At 46.0% G+C, this 26,454-nt stretch overlaps 1 protein-coding gene across 7 annotated transcripts in view; it reads left to right on the top strand.

The window, feature by feature from the left end:
* Window positions 1-26,454, top strand: part of Pml (PML nuclear body scaffold) — a 40,679-nt gene that overhangs the window by 10,035 nt on the left and 4,190 nt on the right. For 2 of the 7 annotated variants that reach the window (XM_015480440.2, XM_015480444.2), the window contains exons 3-7: window positions 11,612-12,192; window positions 13,249-13,319; window positions 16,229-16,366; window positions 16,797-17,055; window positions 18,246-18,298. In XM_015480440.2, the coding sequence (XP_015335926.1) occupies window positions 11,612-12,192; window positions 13,249-13,319; window positions 16,229-16,366; window positions 16,797-17,055; window positions 18,246-18,298 (1,102 nt within the window). Of the gene's footprint in view, window positions 1-11,611; window positions 12,193-13,248; window positions 13,320-16,228; window positions 16,367-16,796; window positions 17,056-18,245; window positions 18,299-18,889; window positions 20,149-26,454 lie in introns of those variants that run through there. The other 5 variants (XM_015480442.2, XM_048793173.1, XM_048793174.1 and 2 more) reach the window with 5 other exon arrangements.

The raw sequence follows: 26,454 nt of genomic DNA, 5'->3' as shown, positions 1-26,454 counted from the left end.
GTTTAAAACTGTACCAGATCATAAGAGGGAGAAAGTTCCCAAGACCAGGATTTATGGTGATTGGCAACAGGGAGGGTTCAGGGCAGAGGTTAATGACGTGCAGTGGCAAAATTGGTGACAAGGCAGGGAAAGCCTGGGCTGCTGGCTGAAGAGGAGTTGGAAGAGACAAATGCTGGCAGCTAGGCTTGTTGATGTGTGCCTGTAATTCCAGTGTCTTGGGAGACTGAGGCAGGAGGATTTCAAGTTCAAGGCCAGTCTGGGCAACTTAAGGAGACCCTGTCCCAAAATGAAAAGGGCAAATGTAAGGGGAAAAAAAGAGAGAGAGACAGAGAAAGATGAAAAGGGCTGGGGATGTAGCTTAGTAGCCCCCGAGTTCAATCCCCAGGATGTCAGAGAAAAAAAGAAAAGAGAGATATAAATGGGGTAAGACTGATGGAGGCCAGCCCACTGTTGAAGGTGCAGGCTTTAAGGAGGCCCTCGCCTGCTTGCCCTCTTGAAGCTAAAATGAGCATCGCCAAAGTTTGCATCCTGGGCATCTTGCTGTCATTTTCAGTCCCAGCCCTGCCTGATGCCCCACATGCAATTCTCAGTAAATTTCATCTTATTGGGGATGGTGATATTAGGATTGCTTCTTGGCCCATGAGAAGTACCACATGGTAGAAGAAGGGCTTCTGGCAGAAGTTGGGCAGCAAGACAGAAGAACAATAAATGACTCTTTTCCAAGGTTTTCTGTGAAATTACTTGGGGGACTTGGTTTCAGAGCCAGAGCAACTGTTTTCCTTTTCCTGGAGGAACCAAAAGTTCCATTTGGTAGAATAATATGTGGATAAAAGGGACTCCCCACCACCACCACCACCACCACCACCACCACCAATCCCTTTGGATATTTTGGAGAAAGAAAGCAATGAATTAAACACAAACCAAGGTCAGGATTAGGATTAGTGTACTGTCTTACTTCTCATGGAGGCTGATCTCTCCTTTTCCAACTGTGGGAGTAGGCTCTGCTGCTTAGGTATAGAGGCCTTGGAGATTTTAGAAGATTGTTGAACACAAGATTGAAATTAGCAGTTGAGGGCTGGGGTTGTGGCTCAGTGGCAGAGTGCTTGCCTAGCACATGTGAGGCACTGGGTTCGATCCTCAGTATCACATAAAAATAAATGAATAAAGATATTTTTAAAAAAAGAAAAGAAATTAGCAGTTGATTCTTTTTTGGGGGGTGGGGCGTAGGGTGGGGGGTAGGTACCAAGAATTGAACTCAGGGGCACTCAACCACTGAGCCACATCCCTAGCCCTATTTTGTATTTTATTTAGAGACAGGGTCTCACTGAGTTGCTTAGCACCTCGCTGTGTTGCTGAGGCTGGCTTTGAATTTATGATCCCCATGCCTCAGCCTCCCGAGCCACTGGGATTACAGGCGGTGCCACAGTGCCTGGCTAGCAGTTGATTCTTAAATGATAAAATTAGGCTAACTGGAATCACATGCATCCATCTGCCTAGCCAGCCATTAAGCAGTTATTTATGAGGCAGCTATCCATGCCTGGCATTGGGATGCTGTTGCCGGGCATATGAGAATTGGTGTCTTTGGAGTCTGATTCTACAGAGAGCTTTGTGTGGTACATGCACAGTGCTGTGCTCCATGGCAAGGACCCACTAGTCCAGATAAGGCTGTGGCAATTTTAAGAAGGAAGAACTTGCATTTAATTAGGTGGAGGATTAAGGAAGCCTTGGTAAAAGAGTCAGCATTGAGCTGTACCTTGAAGAGGTTTGTAGGTTCTGTGAGCTTTGATGATAACTGGTATAAATTAGTGAGAAATGTTTAAGGTAGTGGCTTAAGCAAAAACATGAATGGATGGATGACATACAAGTGAATAAAGATGAGCTGGTCTCTGACCTAACCCAGTTGGATATTCTGATCATGTCTCAGGATGGATTTCTCTGAATTTCTTGTGACTTGCCTTTCTGTTATACACCCTCAATCTCAAATCCAGGGGAAGACAATGAGAATCTCTCCCTGAATTCCAAGTTTCAGCGTCTCTGTGATTGGGTCAGGTTCTCTCCTTAAAAGACTGCTCAGGCTGCTGGGGGATACTCAGGTTGGCTTGTGCCCAAGTCGTATGCTCCCCCAAAGTTCTTGGACCAAGAATAAGGAGTGTGTGGCTCCCTGAAGGGAGGTCCAGAATGATAGAATATAGAATGTGCCTTTAATATGTCTTAGAAAAATGTCTACTGCAAAGGAAAGCCAAGAAGAAAAAGTACTCTAGGTATGTAGATTACAATGGAACTACATACAGGGGACAGATTTGAAGCCAGCATTAAGTGGAGCACCTTGACTCCTGGGGATCTGGGCAGCCCCTTTCCAATGGAGCCAGGTAATTGGCTGTTCCGGTTGGATTCCACCTTCCTTATTCAATCAATAGAGCAAGATCCTGCCTTTTGAGATGTTTGCCGTGTGCTATCTTAATTCCAGCACCCTCCTGTAAAATTGTAGAGGAAGAGAACTATTTCCATTGTCCAAAGGAGCTACCTGACAGAAGAGCTTGCTGAGAACAGGCTGCAGGATCCTGACTGCAGACTGTGTGCCCCTGTTTTGCTCAAGCTGGCCTCTGCCTTTAGGCTCTGGCAACAAGCAATAAGGACTGAATTGAAGAAAGAATTTTGCTCCTCATTCATTTAGAGCTCAAGACTGCATTTTCCCATAGGCTTATATTATTAAGAGTGAGCTTGCTACTTAAGCAATGTGAAGCTTAATTTTTTTTTTAATTTAACAGAAGAAAAAGAACTAATGTAAAATTAGATTTACTCCTCTAATCCTAGTGGCTCTGGAGGCTGAGGCAGGAAGATCACAAGTTCAAAGCCAGCCTCAGCAACTTAGTGAGGTCCTAGGTAACTTAGTGAGACCCTGTCTCAAAATAAAAAATAAAAAGGGTTGGAGATGTGGTTCAGTGGTTATGTGCCCCTGGGTTCAATCCCCAGTAACCCCTCCCCCCAAAAATAGACTTACCAAGCTTCAAAGACATATTTTCTTAAATATCTTTCTAGGGGTGGGGGTGTGGCTCAGTGGTAGAGCGCCTAGCATGTGTGAGTCCCTGGGGTTCAATCCCCAGCACCTCAAAACAAATCTTCCTAAAAGATCTCTCTAAGATTTAAAAAAAAAAAAATACTAAGACATTAAGTAGTTGGAGCCTTCATAGTTCATTTTTAATGAAAAGCTTCCATATTAGACAGTAGTAGTAGACATTTGGCACTGGTTCTTTCACCTTAACCTTGTTTTTCCCAAATTTTGTATATATATATATATATATATATATATATATTTTTTTTTTAATTTATTTTTCAGTATTGGAAATCAAACCCAGGGCCTCACTCATTCTAGGCAGGTACTCAATAAATGGGCTACATCCCCAGCCCCTGAATTCTGTATTCCAGTTGAGCTCTTCTTGGATGAATGCTGTCAACAAGAAGCAATTTTCTTCAGGAAGGTCTTCTGTGTTCTGAGTTCCTTGAGTCTCTTGGTGTTGAGAATGTCTCTGTGTACTCTATACTTGAATGGCATCTTTTCTGGGTATGATAGTTCTGGGTCACAATCTTTTCTTCAAAACTTTGTAGACACTGCTGTCTGCCATCTAATGTTCATGAACTGAGGGTTGAGGCCAAACTGATTTGGTTTTTCTGTATTGATGCCTAAAGATAGTTTTCGTTCTTGAAATTTATTAATTAACCAAGTTGTCTCGGTATTGAGCATTTTATATTAAATTATTCAGGAATGGCATGCTCCTTCAGTTTAAAAATTCTGTTTTTTTCCATGAAATTGTTTACTCCTCTGACTTCCTTTTCTTCCTTCTCATTGCTTTCTTTTTCTTGGATTATTTCCACTAGAATTACAGTTGTTTTTATTTATTAATTTTAAGTATTTTCAGATTAGTAATCTAAAAATATTTCAGGGAACTTCTTTATTTTATGACTATTGAATGAGTAACCAATATCAGAACCACCAAATATGTTCAAAGCTATATAAAAATAATTTTCGCGGGCTGGGGATGTGGCTCAGGGATAAAGCAGTTGCCTGGCATGTGTGAGGCTCTGGGTTCAATTCTCAGCACTGCATATAAATAAAAAAATAATTAAATAAAGGTCCATTAACAACTAAAAACATATTTTAAAAAATAAAAATAATTTTCTACACATTATTCTAAAAATACTTGAGAATATCAGAATTATTTATGTCACATACGGAGTTAACTGCTTATTTTCTACGTCATTGAATTCAATTAACATTTAATGATTAACTTAGCCATTGAATTTTGTAACAAATTCCTGCTGTGGCAGATTTTACAGTAGGTTCAATCCCCTGTATCCAAAAAAAAAAAAAAAGACTTCCAAGCTTCAAAGATATATTTCTTTCAAAGCTTTTAGGGTTAGTGAGGTATTTCAGGATTGGAACAACCAGATGGAACTTTTTGTTTTAACCATATGTTACTTGCCTAATATGATGTTGTGTTATTGTTACCTTAAATATCAAACATCTTTTTTCTTATGCTTACTTTTAATTGACTGATTACTTTAGCTATTCCCATCTCTTTTGACATTTCACTTACTGAAAGCAAATCAGATTTAAGTAAAAACATCTCAGTAATCACTGTATTTTCTAGGTGATAAACCTTGTCTTATTTCTGGTAACATTTATTGGCAGGTAAATCCATGTTATGTTAATGTGCACCAGCATTCAATACTATATAATTGTAGTATATTGTTATGATTTCCCTAGGTGATCTGACTTTCTCCAAAGCTTGGATCTCCTTTCTTAGCAATATAACAGATATGACACTATTTTGATTGTACTTATGAGGGGTATCATTGCTATCACCTCTGCTTCTGATGCTAATAATCATGCTTTAAAAATTCCATGTTGAAAATACTAAGAAAAGTTGATTGGGGTTGAAGAGACCAAGGTGGGAAGGCCAAGTACAAGATGGTGCCCTGGGAGATGAACAATAATCAAAGCAAGAACAAAGAACAGCAACAGTGGGAGCTGATGTGACAGGCTGAGGGGCCAGAATTCTGCCTTTATCATCTTTGCACTCCAGGCTCATGCCTTCACAAAGTTGATACTCATCATTAAATTTTTTTTTTTTTTTTTGCTGGGCTGGGGGATTGAACCCAGGGGGGGTCTTATGCATGCAAGACAAGTGCTCTATAACTGTGCTATATTCCCAATCCTATATTTTTTAAAAAGTTTTCTCTCAGGAAAACTTAATGATGAATTATTATTGAAGTGATGCAGCATCCAATGGGATGACCCCATTGGTCCCTGGCTTGAGTGGCTGCCAAATGGTAGTGCCATTCACTGGCCTAATGATGCTAAGGGGAGCAGGAATACACGCAGCAACATACCTGCTACTTATTGAATAAGTGATGTGGTCCAACAGACACTGTCTTCCACCATCTACCTGCCATATGTCTTGGGAGGAGGCACCTGTGTGGAGAAGAGTAGGGAAAGAAAACACAAACTTTCTCTTCCTCATTCTTGTGTAAAGGGCCAGCATAAGATGTAATATGAGATAGAAAGTGCTTCCCTCTTTCACTTATTTCCTTATTGCTTCTCTAACTTCTGGTGTTTTCTTCTTTGAGTTCTCAGGCTCTCCACTCTACCTTCTCAAAACCAATGAGAAGCTAACTGGGTGCATACCTGTTAATCCCAATGACTCTGGAGGCTGACACAGGAGGATTTCCCGTTCAAGGTTAGCCTTGGCAATTTAGCAAGGCCCTAGGTAATTTAGCAAATAAAAAGGGCTAGGGATGTGGCTCAGTGGTTGAGACCCTGGGTTCAATTCCCAGTACCAAAAAATAAATAAATTTTAAAAAATAAACACCATGGGAAGTTATAATCCATGTACGTGTAACATGTCAAAATACATTCTACTGTCATGTATAACAAAAAAAAATTTTTTTTAAATAAACACCAATGAGTAGTTGGAGAGAAGATCAATAGGAATAATGTGTTCATTCTTCTAAAATAATCCAGGTTTTAGAATTACTCTTTTCCTCCTGGCTTTAGAAATCTTGTTTCCTCATTCTTGTCACCAGAGAGATAGCATGAAACCATTCTGGTTAAATACATTCACACTACTGTGCAGATGACTGATGGGTCCCTTTATGCCCTATAGTTGTTTGAGTTTCCAGAAGAGCTGCTCCTTTGCTACTTCACCAGAGTGAAAGCTCCAAGTTGCCATGTGGAGGTGGAGGCTTGGGGGGCTGCTTTCTAGTTGCCATTCAGGCAAACCAGGCCCTGCTGTAGTGTCCTGCTCTGGTGCCAGCTCCGCCAGTTCTATTTTCATAGTGCTTCTTCTTCCTGTATTCAAGTTACCTGTTTCCTAAAACAGCAGAGATGACCTGTTCCTCTGTCTTCTTCAGGAGATGTGACTGGACTGGAATGACATGTGCATGCTGGAAAGGGGACAGCCCAGGGAACACCCTCAGTGGTGATGTCTCCTTACTATCTGAATTTGAGAGGTTCTCCCTCCAGCAGAAGGCTACCTCTGCCATGTACATGTGTGGCTACTGCCCCCTCTTCCTTGATGGCTCCAGAATGTCCAGTGTGTACTGGCATTGTGCTGGGCACATTATGTATACCAACCCGTCTTGTCCTCATGATAGTCTATGAGGGAACCATTATGATTCCTGTTTTACAGGTGGAGAAATTAAGATTTGGAGAGAATTTGCTCAAGAGGGTCAGCCATGAACTAGGAGAGCTCAGATTCAGTCCCAACTGTCTCCTCCATTCTGCTATGCTGTGGCCCTGGTGTGATATGGACACTTTAGGATGGGGAAGCTGAGAACCCAGGAAACATGCTGAAGCTACTATTAAAATATTAACAATGTAGGAAATTCACTCAATGGGCATAAGAGATAAGCAAAACAATATATTCCAGGGAAGGAGAGAAAGCTTTGTTGTAATGTCTAAATGGAATACTCTTTGAGGGTTCTTTATTGCTCCTATTTAAAGTCCAAACTCCTTATCTTAGAATTGATTACAGAAACTTTTGGAGGATCTAAATTGGTGAAAAGGAGTGGAGGGAAAGGAAGAGATTACTACCACTGTATTACCATAGACTCTTTCCTTCTTGCTGTCTCTTATCATCTAAAACAAAATGAACAACACTTAATGTCTATAACTTGCCTTTCTTATGTCATTACATAAATCATGAATGTCTTTGCAAAAAAAAAATTTTTAAAGTGTCGTTTTGAATTTTGAGGCAGTAGTATCTGTGGATTGTTTGATTCTTCCATTTCTTCAGTGATTTTAAGTTCTACAGCATCAAGAGATAAGTGAAGAGTTGACTAAAGTTTCTCCTTCATGGTGTTGTTTTTCTCATTTTAAATCTGAAATCCATTGGAAATATATCTGCATGTGAAGAAAGGAGCAAGGCTGTCGCTGGACTCCTGTCCCCCCAATGCCAGCCAATTCCCTGGCTCCCATTCTTGGAAACCCCTTTAGTTTGAGATGCTTTCCTTGCTCTATAGCATATTACATTCCTGTGGATGCCAGGGTGTCTATCTGATCTTTCTTTGAGTACCATGATCTTTTTTGTTGTTTTTGTTTGCTTGCTTTTGAGATGAGGTCTTGCCATGTTGCCCAGGCTGGTCTTAAACTCGTGGGCTAAGGTGATCCTCCTGCCTCAGCCTCCCAAGTAGGTGAGACTACAAGCATGTGCCACTACACCTAGCAACATTCTTTTAATAATGACACTTCTATCAAGTGTCTTTAGCCAAGAAAAGTCCATTCCTTATGATGATTTTTCAGAAAAATTTTAGCTGTTTGTTCTCTTTATCCCTTTATTTTGGCTAAGTATCAAAATCTCATTCATAATTGGACAAAAGTTGCTTTAAATCTTTATATTAACTTGAGAGTTAATCTTATACTATCTGATGTCTCTAACTCTAATTGGGACCTTGTTACATTTTTCTGGGTTTTATTTTTAGACTTTATCTTTCAGTGGGTTTTTGTCATCTTCTTCATATCATGTTAGGATTATGTCTAGGTATTTTATAGCTTTTTGCGGGGGAGGGGAGATTGCTATTGTGAATGCGACCATGCAATTTTCCCCATTCTTTTCTTTTCTTTCTTTTTTTCAGTACTGGGATTGAGCCCAGGGCCTTGCACATTCCAGGCAGGCACTTTACCACTGAGCTGCACTCCCAACCCATATATATATATATATATATATATATATATATATATATATATCCCCATTTGCAGGGATAGACTTAAGGTTTTTTTTTTTATCCACCCCCCCTCTGTCAATTCTGGTGCAATTTAGCCACTTTGCGGAGCAATTTCTTATTATTAATACAACAGCATTTTGTTTATTTATTTTTTTTAATTCCAGGAGCAAATAAATATTATTTGCCTTTCCAAAGATACCTCCTCCTGTGTGTGTTGAGTTTGGGTTCTTGCTGAGGTGATACCCACCTCACCACTGGTCTCCCCCATTTTGCCAAGCACATAGTATTGACTCAGTGAGTGTCCCTTGAATGAGGGTGGAAGAACCAGTTGACTAAGAAGGTCATTCCTGGTCCTGAGGGGAGCCCCTGAATGGGTCACTCCAGTTCGACATCTACACCTCAGTCTTATCAGAGGGCTGGAGGCTCTGGGGATGTTTGGCCAAGGACATAGAGTCAACATCAGACCCACAACTGCCCAATACTGTCTCTGCTCCAGGTGCTGCTTAACTTCCATCAGAGGCCCTGTCTCTGATAGGTCTCTCCTACTTGGATCAGATTCCCCAAGGCTGGAAAAGCTGAATACCTATGACCCATTGGCGACACCTGTTCCCACATCTGTGTTCTCCAGAAGCCTCTGCTGGCCTGGAATAAGTCTCCAGTGTTTGATCAGGGGGATCAAGCCCTGAGACCTGACCACCTAGGATGGCATGGGAATGTTGAGAGCTGGTGAAGGAGGACATGAGTTAGGAGTGAGGCCAGTCAGCAGGCTGTTGGTAGTTCCAGAAAAATTTGATCTTGGTGACTTAGGCCAAAGTAGCCCCAGCTAAGACCCTTTTCCTGGTCTCAGGTGGGCTGGCTTTTTCATACCATTGGTGGTGTGAGCAAATTATGGCAATATTTCTGGAGAAATAACTAGCAATATTTTTCTTGATAGTATTTGAAAAAGCAGTGGTGAAAGGCATGAACTTAGCCTTCTTACCTGAGAATTTATACTAGTTTCCTATGGCTGCTATAACAAAATCATTTTACCACAAATTTAGGGACTTAAAAAATACAGATGTATTATCTTGTCCATCTGGAGATCAGAAGTCTCAAATGGGTCTGAGATTAAAGTGCCAGCAGGGCTTTGTTCCTTTTAGGTGGCTCTTGGTGGGACTTTTTTCCTTGCCTTTCCCAGATTCCAAAGGCTGCTTTCATTCCTTGGTACATTGCCCCGTCCATTCTCAAAGCCAGCAGCACAGCATCCCTCCAGCCTCTGCTCTCTTCACATCTCCTCTCATTCTTCTGCCTCCCGCCTCTTTCCTTTATAACAACTACTGGGATAACATTAGATCCACCCAGATAATCCAGGATAATCTCTTTATCTCAAGATTCTTAATTCAGTCATACCTTCGAAGTCCCTTCTGCATGTAAAGTAACATTCACAGGTTTGATAGGGAGATTAATGTGGTAAAAATCTATCAAAATGTCTGCTAGCTAAAAAAGAAAGAAAAATACATATTAAATGGATAAAAATTACATAATTTACAGTACACACCATGATGTTTTGAAATATGTATATATCGTGGAATGGCTCAATCCACCTAATTAAAATAGCCATTATCTCACAAACTAATTATTAATTAAATATATCAATTACATAAGTTATTAAAAATATACACTCTTTGATGTAGCAATCCTCTTATTTGTACTTTATTTCATAGGAAAAAAGTACTTAAAACATTTAATAACATAGATGTAATTACATCATTGTTCATATTGGAAAAAAATAAAAAGGAAGGAAGGAAGAAGATGCGCCAACAGGAAATCACAGGAATGCCTGTCAAAGAGAGAATGACTGAACCCATTGTCTATTTAGAAAATGATGGATCTATTAAAGAAAATACAAGCTCTTGTGGTAGCACGTACCTTTTAATCTCAGAGACTTGGGAGACTGAGGTAGGAGGATTGCAAGTTCAGAGGCCACCTTTGCAAATTAGTGACACCTTGTTTCCAAATAAAAAATAAAAAGGACTGGGAATATAACTCAGTGGTCAAACACCCCTGGCTTCAATTCCCAATATCAAAAGAGGGAGGGAAGAATATCAAAAGAGGGAGGGAGGGAGGGAGGAAGGGAGGGGGAGAGAGAGAGACACAGAGAGAGAGAGAATGAGAATATGAATGTGAGAATATTAGATCTACTCCTATAGAACTAGAGAAATGCCCTAAATGGAAGTAAGGCTAGAGGAAGAAGTTACAAAGTGATGATGTAGCATAATCTTGTTTTTGTTTTGAGTCAGGGTCTTGCTATGCTGCCAGGCCTGGCCTCCAACTCCTAGGCCCAAGTAATCCATCCATCTGCCTCAGCCTCTCCAGTGGCTGGGATTACAGGTGTGGGGGGGGAGGTGGACTAGCACGTGACTGTGTCTGTCTTCCCTTCTGATTGGGGCGGCATCCTGGGTCAACCCAGACGATAGCCCCAATCTTTAGGGTGCAAGCTACTGTGTCTTCTTCGTGCATGGGCATGCCTTCCTACATCCCCATGGGTGGAGCTATGCTTACCTGTTCCTTTGTAATATTACCCCTTGCCCTGTTTGGGATAGAATGTTCCATGGAAACACCCTTTATGTGTCCCCTTCTCTTACTGTGCCCTTGGGTGTGGCCTTCCTAGATGTCAGTCAACCTGCTGACAGCAGACATCATGAGTCTAGACTCAGCCCTCTGAAACCTGACCCCTTGCCTCATTTGACTAGCTTCTCCTCAATAAAAGGAGTCAGCAGAGCGCTCGGCACCCCCCCCCCTNATGATTTATGTCCAGTCCTTAGAATTCTACAAGCAGCAGCAGCCAGGGCATCTGTGTAAGGTGATTTGAGTGGAGAAAAGTGGGAAGGATGCATCCTACATGCTCACCTGGTGCCTCAGAGGTGGTGGAAGGGAGAGTATTACTTTCTTTTTTGTATAATTTTGCATCTCTGCATGGATGGAGAAATTGTTACTGTAGTAACTTTTTTTTTTTTTGGTACCAAGAATTAAACTCAAGGGTACTCCACCACTGAGCCACATCCCAGCCCTATTTTGTATTTTATTTGGAGACTCACTGAATTTCTTAGTACCTCACTTTTGCTGAGGCTGGCTTTGAACTCACAATCCTTCTGTCTCCGCCTCCCAAACTGCTAGGATTATAGGCATGCGCCACAGCGTACAGCTGTAGTAACTTTTTAAACACTGTTGTTTTATTGGTAGTTGTTCTACCAACATAACCATTAACACTGAATTGGGAACAGCACGAACCTAAAAACATGTCATGATTCAAAGTTTGGTAATTTTGGAATAGGAATTTAATAATGAAAATTTAAAGGGAAAAATTGTAGGAGAGCCTTAACTCAGGGATGGTCTTGTGTGTCCGCAGTATTTACTGCCGAGGCTGTTCCAAGCCGCTGTGCTGTTCCTGTGCACTCCTGGACAGGGACCACAGCGACCTCAAGTGCGACATCAGCGCAGAGATCCAGCAGCGGCAAGAGGAGTTGGACACTATGGCACACGCACTGCAAGAGCAGGACAGTACCTTCAGCACTGCGCACGCAGAGATGCGCTCAGCCATTGGCCAGCTGGGCCGTGCGCGCGCGGACACAGAGGAGCTGATTAGCACACATGTACGCCAGGTGGTAGCACATGTGCTGGCACGGGAGCGCGAGCTGCTGGATGCAGTGAATGAGCAGTACCAGCGAGATTACCAAGAGATGGCCAGCCAGCTTCGTCGCCTGGATGCTGTGCTGCAGCGCATCCGCACTGGCGGTGCGCTGGTGCAGAGGATGAAGCGCTATGCCTCCGACCAGGAGGTTCTGGACATGCATGACTTCGTGCACAAAGCGCTCAACCGCTTACGCCAGGAGGAGCCCCAGAGCCTGCAAGCTGCCCTGCACACAGATGGCTTCGAGGAGTTCAAGGTTCGCCTGCAGGACTTCGTCTCTTGCATCACCCAGGGAACAGGTAAGCTGTGGTCATTTGAGGGTTTTTATAGGACCCTGTGGAATAGCTGTGACCCCTGAGGAACATGTGGAAGTTGACACACTGCAGACCTGAGAACCCAACCTGGCATATCATTTTAGCCCACTCTAGGAGGCTCTTAAGCCCCCGTTCTCAGGAATAGAGAAGTTAGCTGGAAGGTGGGGCCTAACAAAATCTCTGGGGAGTGATTGGGTGCTTGCTCAAAACCTTACCCCTGGCAGCTGACAACCTTTCTGGACTCTGCCTAGTACTGGGCACTTGGGAGCTGGAGAATGACACAGTGCTTGGCTCTGCATCAAACTCCAGGAATTGAAGCAGCTCTGTGTGGGGCTTTCAAAATGATTAGGAGAGGGGAACAGGGCACATGGGGGATGTCAGGGCTTTTTGACTAAATCTCTAAGCTGGAATCTGAGCTCTGAGCAGCTGGTAGAGGGACAATCCAAAGTTACCTGAGCAGGTGTCAGTGGTGGAGAACTTACTTACTTCACCTGGAGCTGATGAACTTGGGCTCATAAAGGCATGCTCCTAGAGTGAGCATGACTTGTGCCTTCTCCACCTAAGCAGTGAGTATTTCTCCATATCTGGGAAATGACCCCAGAGTTTAAACAGTGCTTTGGATATTGTAACTGGTCAGCGGCAGAGAGAGAATTATTTTAGTCTGAAGCATGAGAATTTTATATTAGATTAAATTTAAGCCAGGCATTGGATCAGGAAGAGCTCTCACCCCATAGGAGTCAGTGAGCAGAAATGGTCATCTACTTTTTGCCTTGCTGTTGGCTTGGAGATGGAGAAAGGTATACTTGGGGTTTGGAGTCAAACACAGTTGCTCTTTAATGCTGCCCCTTTCTCCCTTCTGGCTGGGTTCAGGCCTACTGCAGACAAGGGAGCTTTTCTTCCAACTGCCACCCTCTCCACAGAGATGTCCTGGAGAATGGGTGTCCAGAGAAAGCAACAGAATTCCTCTCTGTCACTGTCCCAGGCCAGGATGCCCCTCACTGGGATGTCTCTGACCTGCCATCCCTTCTCTGTGTTCTCCAGATGCAGCTGTATGCAGGAGAGCCAGCCCAGAGACTGCCGGAACTCCCAGGGAGCCTTTTGATGTTGACTTGGTGAGAGGGGTTTGAGGTGTGAAGGGGAGGTAGTAGGTGGTGTCCCTGTGTCTGAGAAGTACAGCAAGTGGCTAGACTGGAGCATTTATTGGGAGGGAGTTGAAGAAGGCATTAAGGAGGGTTTGGCTAGATGGCTCTGAGCTCCTACATGCCAAAGTAGCTGTTGATGGACATGCATGACTTCGTGCACAAAGCGCTCAACCGCCTGTGCCAGGAGGAGCCCCAGAGCCGCATTCAGAGGGCTTAGATCCTGAGGTGGAGAAGACAGTGGTTACTGGCAGCAGCCCTGTTGAATGTGGCAGATGACCTCCCTGTTCCCTTTACTCTACTCCAAACATGTAAGTCATTTCCTGGGGTCAACTTAGGTGGACCTTACCCTCGTCCTTCCCCCACACATGGTTCTTGGTTGAGAGAATGGGGCCAGGAGTCAGATCTCCTTCCTAGGTATGATTCCAGGGCCATCATACCTAAGAGCGACAGCCATCTCATATGCCATCTCATGTTGGCTTTACCTCTGCAGAACCCCTGTCCAGCTTTCGTGAGCACCCCTCCAGAGACAGGAAGTTTCGTTCATTCTGGAGGCAGCCACTCCCATCTCTGGATGGCTCTGACTTAGAAATTTCTTCCTGGGTGGTGGCATCCCTTCAGCTTGCCCCTTTCAGTGCTCACAGGCATGGCTCCCCTCCAGCAGGGTAAGCCTTCTCAGTTCCTTCCTGGACCTGCCAGGTGGTCTCTTCCCCAGACTAGTCACTCCAGCTCATATGTTCCTGTCAAGGGTCTGGGCTCAGCACTGAGCAGTTCTCCATGGAAAGCAAATCTTCTGGTGAGGCAGAGGTACAGCAAGCTTTACCAGGGTGTGATCCGTAGGACAGAGAGATTGCTGTGGGCTGAGGCAATCAGGAGAGGCTTCCTGGGGGAGGTAGGACTTAAGAGTCTGAAAGTTTTAGAACTAGAAGAGAGTATGAAGTCTAAGCCCCTCTTTTCAGAGGATGAAGCCAAAGAGGCCTTCCCCAAGGCCACACACAGCAAACTAGAGGCAGGATTAAAAGCCAACTCTTACTACCTTGGGTACTGCATCCCCATATACATACTTTCAAAATAAGAAGGCAATTTAATTTATTTTCTAATAGGTCATATAGTCACACAGTCAGAAATTAAAATATAGAAAGTGACAAATAGCATGTCTCCCTCCTCCCTCATCTGCCAATTCTTATGCCCAGATACTTATCTTTTTTCATTTCTTATAAATCATTCAGAATTTTTTCATGTAATTATAAGAAAATATGATTGTAGATGCTTGCCTTTTCTACTTCATTATTATGCAAAGATAGCATAACACAATGTATACATGGTATTGTACTCTGGGTTTTTGTGCTCAATGATGTGTTTCAAAATTCTTTCCCTGTCAGTAGTAGAAAGCTTCCTAATACTTTGCTGGCACTTTTTTTTTTTTTTTGGTACCAAGAAGTGAACCCAAGGGCACTTAACCACAGCCATATCTCTAGCCCTTTTTAATATTTTATTTAGACACAGGGTCTCATTAAGTTGTTTAGGCTCTTGCTAAATTGCTGGGGCTGGCTTTGAACTTGCAATCCTCTTGCCTTAGACTTCAGAACCACTGGGATTACAGGTGTACACCACTGTGCCTGTCTCCTGGCACCTTTTGGCGGGGAAGTCAGTAGTAGAAAGCTTCCTGCCACCTATTTGTGGTCTTTTAAATGGATGGAGTGCCTTGTTTAGCCAGTTCCCTATTGTCGGTAGTTTTATTACCACAAACAGTGCTAAAGTGGACGTCTGCAAAGAAATAATATGAAATAAAATTATCTATTTTTTTTCTTTATTTATTTTATTTTTATTTTTTTTTAGTGGTAGATGGACACAGTGTCTTTATTTATTTATTTATTTTTATGTGGTGCTGAGATTCGAACCCAGTGCCTCACACATGCAAGGCAAGTGATCTACCATTGAGCTACAACCCCTGTCCTATTTATTTATGTGGTGCTGAGGATCAAACCTAGCTTCACACATGCTAGGCAAGTGCTCTACCACTGAGCTATAATCCCAGCCCCTAAATATCTATTTTTATTTTTTTCTTTGCTTAGTTTCTTCAAAAGGCATTAAAATTATGTAATAATTATAACAATTATTATTGAAGAGGTAATGCTTACAGATATAGTCTATATAAGAATACTACCCAGAAATGGAGTATCATAAAATATTTAGAGATATACGGTTTCAGCAATGACTGCTACATCGTTTTGATATAGGTACATGAAGCACTTGGCCCTGAGCCTGGCATTGAGTAGTAATAAAAACAGTATTTATCATCATCGTTATCATCATCATCACCATTAATAGCACTTTTTAAGTGCCAGGTGCTCTCCTAAACATTTTGCTTGAATTTAATACATTTCTTCCATACTGCCATTTGAGGTAAGTATTGTTATTCCCATTTTACAGAAGGGACTGAGGCTCAGTGAGTTTTAAGTAATTGGTCCAACTTGTATAGTAGCTGACCAGTAGAGGTAAGGCCCAGGGGGCAGACTCAAGTTCACAGGAGGCCAGGTTCTGCCCTGTGGGAGGATTTCTCACTGATGGAAATGTGTAGTCTTGGCAGCAAGCACCTTGTGCCTGGATACGTACAAGCCGGGCTGGCTCGTGGCCATGTCTTGAGGAGGAGTGGTCCCTGAGGTATCTTCCAGCCTTGTTAAGATACCCAGGAACTTAATTGGTGCCTGGACACCAAGGTCGGGAGCAGGTGAAGTCATGGAGAGGGAAGACTCCTTGTCCCCAGTGAGCTCCAAGCTTGGGACCAGGGAGTCTATCTGAGGCTGCCTGCAGGCCTGGGGTCATGGGCCCAAGACCTGCTGCCTGATCATTTCTGATTCTCTTGTTTCCTGACTTCACAGCCGGACGAGGCACAGAGGGTGCAGGCCCAGGCCCTGGGGCTGGCTGAGGCCCAACCTGTGGCTGTGGTACAGTCGGTGCCCGGAGCACACCCTGTGCCACTGTATGCCTTCTCCATCAAAGGCTCCTCTTACAGTGAGGTAAGCCTCTCCCAGCCCCTGCCTCTTTCAGAAGGCCCCCACATTCTACCAGGACAGTCAGCTGAAGCTAGGGTGAAAATCCCAGCCTTCAGAAGCTCTTCAGGAGGAAGTATTTGCTTGACATCTACTCTGTGCCCTCCCTTGCTCTTGGCTGCACCATCATGAAGTTCTCCTCTAAGCATGAGCCACTCCAGCCCAGCTGGGGTGCTGGGACACCCAGTACTGTCAAAGAGCAGCAGAGGTTGGTGGTCAGCAGCTAGGAGCAGTGCGCATGGCGGTGTGGGAGGTTTCCTGTCTGAAGAGGGGCATTCTGTGTGGCAGAGGGAATAACAGGAGCAAAAACATGGCCCTAGGACTCCAGCAACCAGACAGGATCTCTGCTTCCAACCCTGGAGCCCCTGACCTAGCCTTGTGACTCCCCACTGCACAGGAGGTCTCCAACACAACCACCCCCAAGAAGAGGAAGTCCTGCCATACCCAGTGTTCCAGGAAGGTCATCAAGCTGGAGTCTGAGGAAGACAAGGAGGCGAGATTGGCTCCAAGTTCCCCGGAGCAGCCCAGGCCCAGTACCTCCAAGGCTGTCTCACCTCCCCATTTGGATGGGCCCCCCAGCCCTGAAAGCCCCATCATAGGAAAAGAGGTCCTCTTGCCCAACAACAACCACGTGCTTGGCGACGCTGGGGAGGCAGGTAGGGAGGTGGTTAGGGCAGCAAATGCTGCCCTCCAGGGTCTGGGTGGGACCCTTCTGCATTCTGACCCTACCCAGGAATGCAAAGCCAACAGGATGCCCTTGTGTGTCTTTCTCTGAGCTGCCAGTTTATTGTGTGCTTTGCTGTGATGCCTGTTCAGGGAACCGAGGGGCTAGCATGCTCAGTGCTATGAATCCTTTCCCCAGAACATTCTTCCAGTGCCTAGCATCATGCCTGTGCACAGGGTGGGTGTCCCCAGGAAATGTTTGGTGAATGACTAGCACAGTCCCAAAGAGGACTTGGGTAAAGTTCATGTCCATCATTTCCCCCAATTTTTCTACCTAAGTATCTCCTTTGTCCTCATGAGATTTTTTTTTTTTTTTAGAGACAGGGTCTCACTGAGTTGTTTAGTCATGAGATATCTTAGTCTGAGTCCTTGAGCAGGAATTGAGGTCAATACCAAGGATGCTGGAATAACAGGGTGTTTGTTTGTTTGTTTGTTTGTTTTAATTTTTTTCATGGATCTTCCTGACCTAGAGTTCAGCTTTGTTCATTGTAGGTCCCAGATTGACCCCTGACCCTTGTCATACCCTGAGCCCTGACTGCTATTCCTTATTCACAAATGCTGTTGATCATCAAAGGGTTTCTATTAACTAGATGAAGCATCTTTTAATTCTAGATAGCTAAGCTCACAGGGCTAAGATTGGAACAAGCCAATGTGCTTCTTTAGGACTGTAAAAGGTTTATAGGGTATGGTGGCATACACCTATAACTCTAGAGGCTAAGACAGGAGCATCACTTGCACCCAGGAGTTTAGAGCCAGCCTGGTCAATAGAAAGACCCTGTTTTGGGGGGAAAAGAAAAATCACAAAAAGTTCTAAACCAGGTAGTGGTTGTTAAGGCCTCCTATATAGAGAGCAAATTCTGCATTCAGGACCAGTAGCTGCATTAAATATTCATAGATGAGGCACAATAGGGAGTGATAAAAATTCATGTGTTAGTAACCCAAACCTGAACAGAAAGCAGATCCACCCTGGCACATGTGATGAATGTTCACATCACCCCGCAATGCTTCATCACCCCCAGTCTACTGACCTGCAAGGACCCCACTCTATCCCAGTGAGCACCCCCCACCCTAGCCAGTGTGCATTCCAGGAAGGACCTAATGTCACCTTCCCTCGCTGTTTCAGAGGAGCGCATCGTTGTGATCAGCAGCTCAGAAGACTCAGATGCCGAGAACTCGGTGAGTGGCCCAGAAGTTCGACCCAGGACTCCAGCCTCCCCTTATTCCAGGTCCCAGGGGCCACAGCCACAGCAGGTGACTCTCAGACTTGCCTTGCGCCTAGGGAATTTTCCAGCAAGGCATTAAGGCCTAAGCTGTCCCAAGGAGAGTCTCTTAAGTGCCAGCTAAATGCCTGGACTACCCCAGCCCTCTCACCACACCAAGGCAGGAGCCTTCGGTGGCCGCATGTATTCTTGCAATGCTTGCTAGAGCACTTCCTTTCGGGGCCCTGGCTCTCCTCTGGAATGTCCAAGGCATTTTGTCTGGAGCAACTTCCTCACATATTTTCTGTCCTCTACATCCTCTGTGAGAAGGACTGGACAAGAACCCATTCCCTGGTTAATCTTAGCCAGTGAGCGTCAGTGAAGAGAAGGAAAGGGTGTGAGGCACAGGCAGCACTGTGCAGGGGCCAGACAAGCTAGTTTGACTCCATGTAAGAAAGAACTTCTTTAAAGCCATCCTTCAGTGAAACCAGTGGCCTCATGGGATCTCATGGGTAGTGATCCTTCTGTCCCTAGAGGTGTGTTAGAGGCTGGGCTGTCACCTTTCCAGGGAAAGAGGGATCTGAATCGAGCAAAAGGTTAAACTGGGTGGTCCTGAGGTCCCTTCCGGCCCTCAGTCTGAGGTTCTGTGTTGGAAAGTGCACGGAGCCGCCGGAGACTGCTGAGCCACACTCCTCACCAGCCCACTCCCTGCTGAGCGCGCCAGGAGCTGCCCACCCCCATCCAGCCTCCCACCAGCTCCAAGGCACAGGCCACTTGCCAACCTGGCCTCCCCACCATTCCACGGCCGTCCACGATGCTGAATCTCCCAGCCAGCCTGCCGATCACCAGGAGCATGCTGCCATCCACCGTGGGATCAGCATCTACCCGTGCAGGGCACAGAGAGCCAACCGCCTTCACCGCATTCTCCGCTTGCCTGCCCAACTATATCGTGCCCCCATGTGGACTTCCTTTCCCCCTGCTGCCCAGGCTACCACCTCTACTACCACAGGGTCTCCTGGCCATCCTACCAATGCCCAGGAGTGTCCTCCCTGTCTTCAGAGAGCCATCAGCCCACCCCGCCAGGTGTGCAGGTCCCTACGATCCCGCTGCCGCTCCCTCAGGGGTTCCCGCCGTTTAGCTCAGTGGCTCCAAAATATCTTTGCCCTCCCTCGCTCCTACGCGGATTCCCAATTTAATGCCTCTTCCATAAGAGGCCCACAGGGAGGCCAAGTACCCCAGACTTTTAGAACAAGAGTTCCCCCCAGGGATTGTGGCAGAGCTCCCATGGAGAATCCCCAAGTCCAAGTCCCAACTGGAAGTTTCTCCAATTGCTTTCCTATTTTCCCACCCTCCCAAGAGGCCCCCCACCAGCCTAGGCCCGGATACCCCTAAGACAGACCTCTGAGAGCCCTGAGTGCCTCCCTCCTCTGTAGCTACTGGCCACCCCCCTCCCAACTTTGCAGCCAGACCCCCTGCCTTCACCAGCCCACATACCTAAAGGCCTGCAGAGTAGACATGGGTTAATTCCCAATCAAGGAAGAGACCAAGGAATGAATGGACCTCTGGGTAAGGAGACGAGGCCCCCATGACTGAAGGGACACTGAAGGCATTGCTGAGATTTGGGCTACCCTTCCTCACAGGCCTCTTTGCCCAAGAGGGGAGTTCTCTTGCCCTTTGTACCTTCCTGTGTCCCAAGCCCCATCTCCATCCCCTACCCAAGCCTGTCCCCTGAGCCTCTGCCAGGATCTGAGCCCCTGTGTGCAGGGACTGTGTCTATCCCAAGACCTGGCAGATGTGGCTGCTTAATAAATTCTTGCTGAATGATCATCCTTGCGAACCCTTATTCCATGACCATCAGATTCCCTGGTGGGTTGAGCTGTTCCCTGCAGGTGGTTTTGTCTCCTTCCTGCAGAAAACTTGGTTCTCAGAACTCCAGGGATACCACATTCCTTCTTCCTCCCACACTCCTCAGCATCAGAGGTGGGAGGTGGGGCAAGGCCCTGGACTGTCCCAGTCCCACCACGTGGTAAGACCCCCTGTGCCATTGAGGACCAATTCAGGGGGTGTACCCAACTTTCCCTGCCTCAGACATCCACCCCCCGCCCCTCTAGAGGGAAGACGTGAGCATCTGCCACCTAGATTTCTTCCTCCACTCAGTTCCTACCTTCTTACTGAGTATCTTCAACATCCCTCACCCTGCCCTTTGCTACAACCTCTCAAGGATCTTCACCTCACTTCACTGTAGCTACCAAACCTGTGGCCATATCACGTACCTTACCACGGCCAAGAACCACCGACCTCTAACCTGGTCCACTCAGACTACAGTCTCAGGTTCCTTGAGCCCTTGGTCCTGACTGCCAGCACCATCCTCTTTCAGTCATTCTTCATCAGCATCAGGATCTCAGATCCCAGTTCACAGGACCTGCTTTTAGGCCTGCCCCGCTGAAACAGCCCTAGTAGGATTCAGGAGCTTGCTGCCTCTTTGCTGCCCCCTGAAGGCGAGATTTATTGGAGAAAAGACACCCAGAGAGGAAAAATGCAAAGGATGGTATCCAGCCTCTGAGGGCCCCTTGGTGCTCCTGCACATCACCTTCCTGCTTGCCACCACAGCTCCCTACCACCACTTCTCTAGGCTTCATCCTGACCCTCACTTTCAGCTGGTGAGTGTACTCTGCTCCAGAGAGAAGCTCTCTGATGGCCTAGGAATGGTGGACATCTTGCTACCTAATTGCAGATTTATCTGACCCTGTCACATCGCTTCATCTGTCCCTTTTGTTAGGGTGGTGGGGCTGTCTGCCTGCCTCTAAGATTCACCTTGTGTCCTGGCCCAGCTCCCTAGAGCCTCACTCCATCTTCTCATCCTCATCTCTCCACCTTTTGATGCTTTCACTTCCTTCTGAACTCAACACCTGGAGACACGTCCTGCCCATCTCCACTCCCCCTCCCCTTGTTTAGGGTTCATGCTTCTTCCTCACCCCACTTCTCTGTGCCTCCCTGCCATGCCAGTGAACCCTACCCACTGGCACTAGGGAATCCCCTGCCTATGAGTGCAGTGGTCCCTTCAATCCTGGGTATCCTTGATCAGCATCAGCGGTTTCCTCCTGCTGCTGTGGGTACTCCATTCTTGAGTCTCTCCATTCTTGTAACGTTGGCATTCTTCCAGCTTTGGTTTTAACCCTCTTTATTTAGTCTGCACATTCTCACGATGATCTCAGCTGTACCATGATTCCAATTACCGCTCTGGGGTAGCTAAGGCCCATGTCTGCTCCTGCTGCCACATTAGTGTGTCCAGTGGCCTTGAACAGATCAACTAGGGTGCAGTAGAGGTACCCCAGCCTCATCCTCTCTTCTTTCCTCTCCAAGGATTGTCCTACCCTCTGACCCCAGAGCCACCCAGAACCCCTCCTTTTTCATTATTCCTCACATCCAGCTAATGTTTGAGTTATGTCTTTCCATGGGCCATATTCCTGATACCTGGGAGATTTTTTCCATCCTGTGATCTTGATAAGGTTAAAGCTACCACTGACCTTAGGTAGAAGTAGAAGCCCAAGGAAGGAAAGACGGAGAAGAGGATGGTGATGCCAGTAGCCTCACCACATATCCTGGAGAGCTGAGCTGAGGAACTGAATCCAGTAATATGTGGGGGCAGAGAGGGAAGAAAGGCATCCATCCAACCCCAGCTATCCACAAGGAGTCAGTGGGGTTAATCAGGTTGGAGGGATAAGTATATTTTGAGTTATGAAGTGAAAAACCAGAAGCCTGCTTGCTTTAGAGCTGGACCGGAGATATGGGAGAGAGCCAGACGCCCACTGCTTTTGCATGTATAATCTTTAGAAATACATAAAAATAAATTAATCATTATAGGAGTCCCAAACTTTCAAATATATATGTAGTATTTAAAACAACAAGAACAAATTAAGTCCCCTTTGTGTATTTCTCACCCATTTTCATGGTCCCTTCCAGACCCCTAGTGATCCTAGGGCACCTTCAGTATCTCCAATGCAAGTTCCCACTCCCCAGAGCAAGGGGTTAGGGTGCTCTAGAGGGCCCCATCTCTATGTCCTCCCCATCTGCAGCCTTTATCCAGCCTTACAGTGAGTGAGAGTTGTGGAATACTGGCCTGCTGAAGCTGCACATTTTCCAAGTGTCCCTGGGATGAGGAGGGGACTCTGCATGGACTTCGGCTGTGTCTGTTGCTGGACTTTGCCCTTATGGGACTTGGGTGAGAAACTGAGCAAAGAGGAATGTTCCAGAAAGAGTTCATCCCTGCTGGAGGAGGGAGTGGGCATGCAGTCATGGGGTGGAGGGCCAGTCCCAGGCCTGCTGTGGGATGAGGACTGTTTAAAAACTGCAAGAGTGGGTCAGCAAGATCTCTAACAGGGGCCTTCTTTTAATACATAAAGCAGCACAAGATAGATGTTCTCATCTACTTTTGTGACAGATGACTGGCTCCAGTGCCTCAGTGGCAGCAGCAGAACCAAACGGAAATAGGAGGGGCTTGGCCTAGGGGTGGCCTGTGTCAGCCATGGCAGTGGTGACCAGCAGAGGAAGGGAGGCCTGTGGGAAGCAGCTGGTCCAGAGGAGGGCCATGATGCTGATGAGTGTGCATATCAGAAAAAAAAAAAAAAGACCTGAGTGCTTGGCTGAGAAGGTGAGAGCCACATTTGCTGCGGGGCAGTGTTGCCTTCACAGGGGCCAGAGCAGCAAGCGGAAGGGCTGCAGAGGCCACAGGCTAGCCAATGGGATGACCCAAGTTCATTGTTACATGTGCTGTGTCTCCAGAGCCTTCACGATTATAAGAGCTGGGGTTTGTGTCTGCAAAAACCAAAAATATGTGTGTCTTACCAAAATGATCCCAGCTGTAGCTGAAGCTTGGGTGCTTAAAAAGTTGGGAGGTCAGGGACTATTGCAGAGCATTAATGTCAGACACTAGATCCTTTTAGGATCTAGTGACTGTCAAAGAATTTGGCTCATGTCTGGCTGATGACCAAACATGAAATGAATCTGAAGTTAGGACAGTGGTTCTCAAGCTTGGGAGTTTTAGCAACTACAGATTGCTAGGTCCCACCTCCAGTTGTTCTAGCTTGGAATTTTAGCAACTACAGATTGCTGGGTCCCACCTCCAGATGTTCTAATTCCATTAGTCTAGGGCGCAGCCTGGGCTTCAGAGTTTTTCAATGCTACTAATGCTTAGCCAAAGTCAAGGGACACTGAATTGGGGGATTCAATTGTACATATGTGCCCTGAATGGACTCATACTGGGTATAATACATTAGGCATCTTCTGAGTAAACCTCCTGGACTTTTGGAAGCTCCAGTGTCAACCCATCACTTCCCATGAGCACCCTTGGTATGGCAGACAGACCTGCCATATTGAATTGGAGTGCAGCTGACCCACTCCAGCTTGAGATCTGTGATGAGGAGGAGTGAGGTAGACACAGCTGGTGAGCCACAGTGCAAGTCTACCCTAGTTGCTTTTATATTCTGAAAATGTCCTGGATCCCATGTGGCTCCATCTGAGTGGTTTTGCTTTCAGAGAAACACAGTTCACTAACCAAGTATAATAATAATAATAATAATAATAATAATAATAATAATAATAATAATAAATGCCTTCCAGTATGTACTTGCCTCTTTCAGAGAATAGTAAAGGGAATCAATTTATGACCCCTACCAGCACTTCTGCAATTCCTCCTCCCCTTGCTCCCACTCCAGAGTTCATCATTTTTCCTTCTCTGGTCCTCACCCATGAACAGGCACCTCTTTTCTCTACCCCACTGCCTTCTTTCCCCCTTTTGCTTTCCCCTCCAGGCAAACCTTTACCAAGGACTATCTGCTCTGTGCACCCCTGCCCTCACACCCAGCTTTGTGATTTGTGGAATAAAGAATTTGAGGAGTGGGGCCTGAAAGGTGGGACAGGAGAGTTTCCCTTAGTGAGCAGGGAGGAAAAGATGTCTGGTGCCAGGCCTTCTAGGTGCTGATTGCCCTTCTGGTGGCTGAGACTTTACAAAAGTCTTGCTTAAAGTGCCGGGTTTCAGCACAACCCTGCTGTGCTGCTGGGAATGAAGGGGAGCAGGGGGGATTGAGGGTTTATAGCTGGATGGATTAAATGCAAGGCATTCCTGTGGGACCAGTCCTTCTTTACTGGTCTCACGCCATACTTTATAGCAACCCCTCAAGAGGAACAGTGGAGGAGGAGGTGTCAGGGCTGAAAGCTCCCGCCTTTCTTCCACTGACAAGCTCAGGGAAGGGAGTGTCCTGTTAGTGAGGAACCAGCCATGCTCCCTTAGGGAAGCAGCTTCATTTCACTCAGGACAAAGCACAGTTCCATGTCTACAACAATGGGAAGCTCTAAATGAGATTCTGGTGGCATCCCTGAATGACCTGCTGTGAAGACAGGGAAGGAGGTCCAAAGGTACTGCTGTGTGGTTCTCTTCTCTGGAGAGCCCTCCTCTTGGAAGACAGCTTTGAAGGTGAGAAGCCTGACTCTGAGGTCTGAAGGAATGAGCCAGGTGGAAGTGCTCAGAGCCATCTAGGAGCATTTGTAGTTATGTTTGGAGCAAAAAGAAGAATGGAGACAAGAAAACCCAATGTGCCATATCCGTGGGTAGCAGAATGGGCTCAGCCAAGGAAACAGCTCTTCAGCCATTGGCAAGAAGGAACTGAGGCTTGGGAAAGACCTGTGAGAGCAGCCCAGCTCCTTCCACCAACCCAAGCAGGACAGCACCACCCCTCAAGGGCCTGGAGATAGAAAACAGTTTGATTGCCCAAGAAAGGCAAGAAGGCGGAGTCTAAAGTCTCCCAGCTAGCAACCTGGAGGACTCCTCAAAGAAGGATCCCTACAAAAGGAGAAAGCAGTATGATGGGATCACTCAGTAAGATGTCAAATCAGCCTTTGACCATGCAGCCGAGCAAGGATGCAGAGATACAGGTATTTGGCAAGTGCTCCTCAGATCCTTAGATGTAAAAAGGCAAAACCAGTTCTAGATGCATCCATAATGAGGTCTACTTCTGTCAGTGACTGGAGACAAATTGGAGAGCCTGGTGTGAGGCAATGAAATGCAAACGGAGTAAAAAGCAGTTACTCTGAGTAAAATCCACCGCATTTTTACTTGCTTGTGGGCAGTAATGATTTTTCTCTTGGCTGAAGTTTGTGGAAAACAAATGTTTCACCTAGACAGTGGAGGGGTCCTGGGAATGTGCTTGGACTCCTAGACCAAGAATTTAGCCAGAGCCCAAAGTAAATAGAGCTCCAGCCCCAAGTGACACCAACTCCATTGACAAGCCAGAGATAGTACATAAGTACATGAGGACTTCTGTGGGCTCTGTCCCCGTAGTGCCCCCAGCTGATTCTGAGACAGTGGCCATGCCACTTCTTCTTGGTCCCTGACTAGTATCCACAGGTGGCATTCACAGGACATTCACCAAAGACAAGACATCTGGGTTTGGCAGTTATGCACATGACAAGCAATTAACTCCTTTATTTTTTTAATATTCCTTAGTTGTCAATGGACCTTTATTTCATTGATTTGTATGTGGTGCTGAGAATCGAACCCAGTGCCTCACATGATAGGAGAAGTGCTCTACCACTGAGCCAAACCCCAGCCCCCAATTAACTCCTTTTTATCACCAAAGGCTACACCCCGCTCTGCAGCCCTCTGGAGCACTTTCCACCTCCTCAGGATCCCCACCTTGGGGCCTTTCAGACAGTGTTCCAGCCAGGGCTGACATTGGTGCTGGAGAGCAGAATTTCAAATGCCAAGCCCAAGACACCCAGGCTCCTCTGTGCAGCTGGGGCTTAGATGCTGTAAGATAAGTGGTCTCCAAGCTCCAGGGCTCTGGGCTTCCCCCACTGCCCTCTCACTGCCTGGGACCTATGTGTCCACCTAGATGTGATGTTTAGGAGGCTGAGCAGTTCTCCCTCTCCCCTTGCGTAGGACTCTGGGATCTCAGCTGGCTTTGGGGACAAGGAAAACCAGGTTTCTGGCCCCTTCTGAAAAAATCTCCTTGGGTTCCATATGAGGCTCCTTCCTGTCCCAAGTTTGTGATGTTTCTTCTGAGTCTATGCAGGGACATGAAATTAGTAGCAGATAGCTCAGGTTCTGCCCACTAGGGAAGGCCATCCTTTCCCTGA

The sequence above is a fragment of the Marmota marmota genome, unplaced genomic scaffold (assembly GCF_001458135.2).
Source record: "Marmota marmota marmota unplaced genomic scaffold, marMar, whole genome shotgun sequence".
Lineage (NCBI taxonomy): Eukaryota > Metazoa > Chordata > Mammalia > Rodentia > Sciuridae > Marmota > Marmota marmota.
Note: the sequence above shows the minus strand (reverse complement) of the source record. Positions and strands in the feature narration are given on the sequence as shown.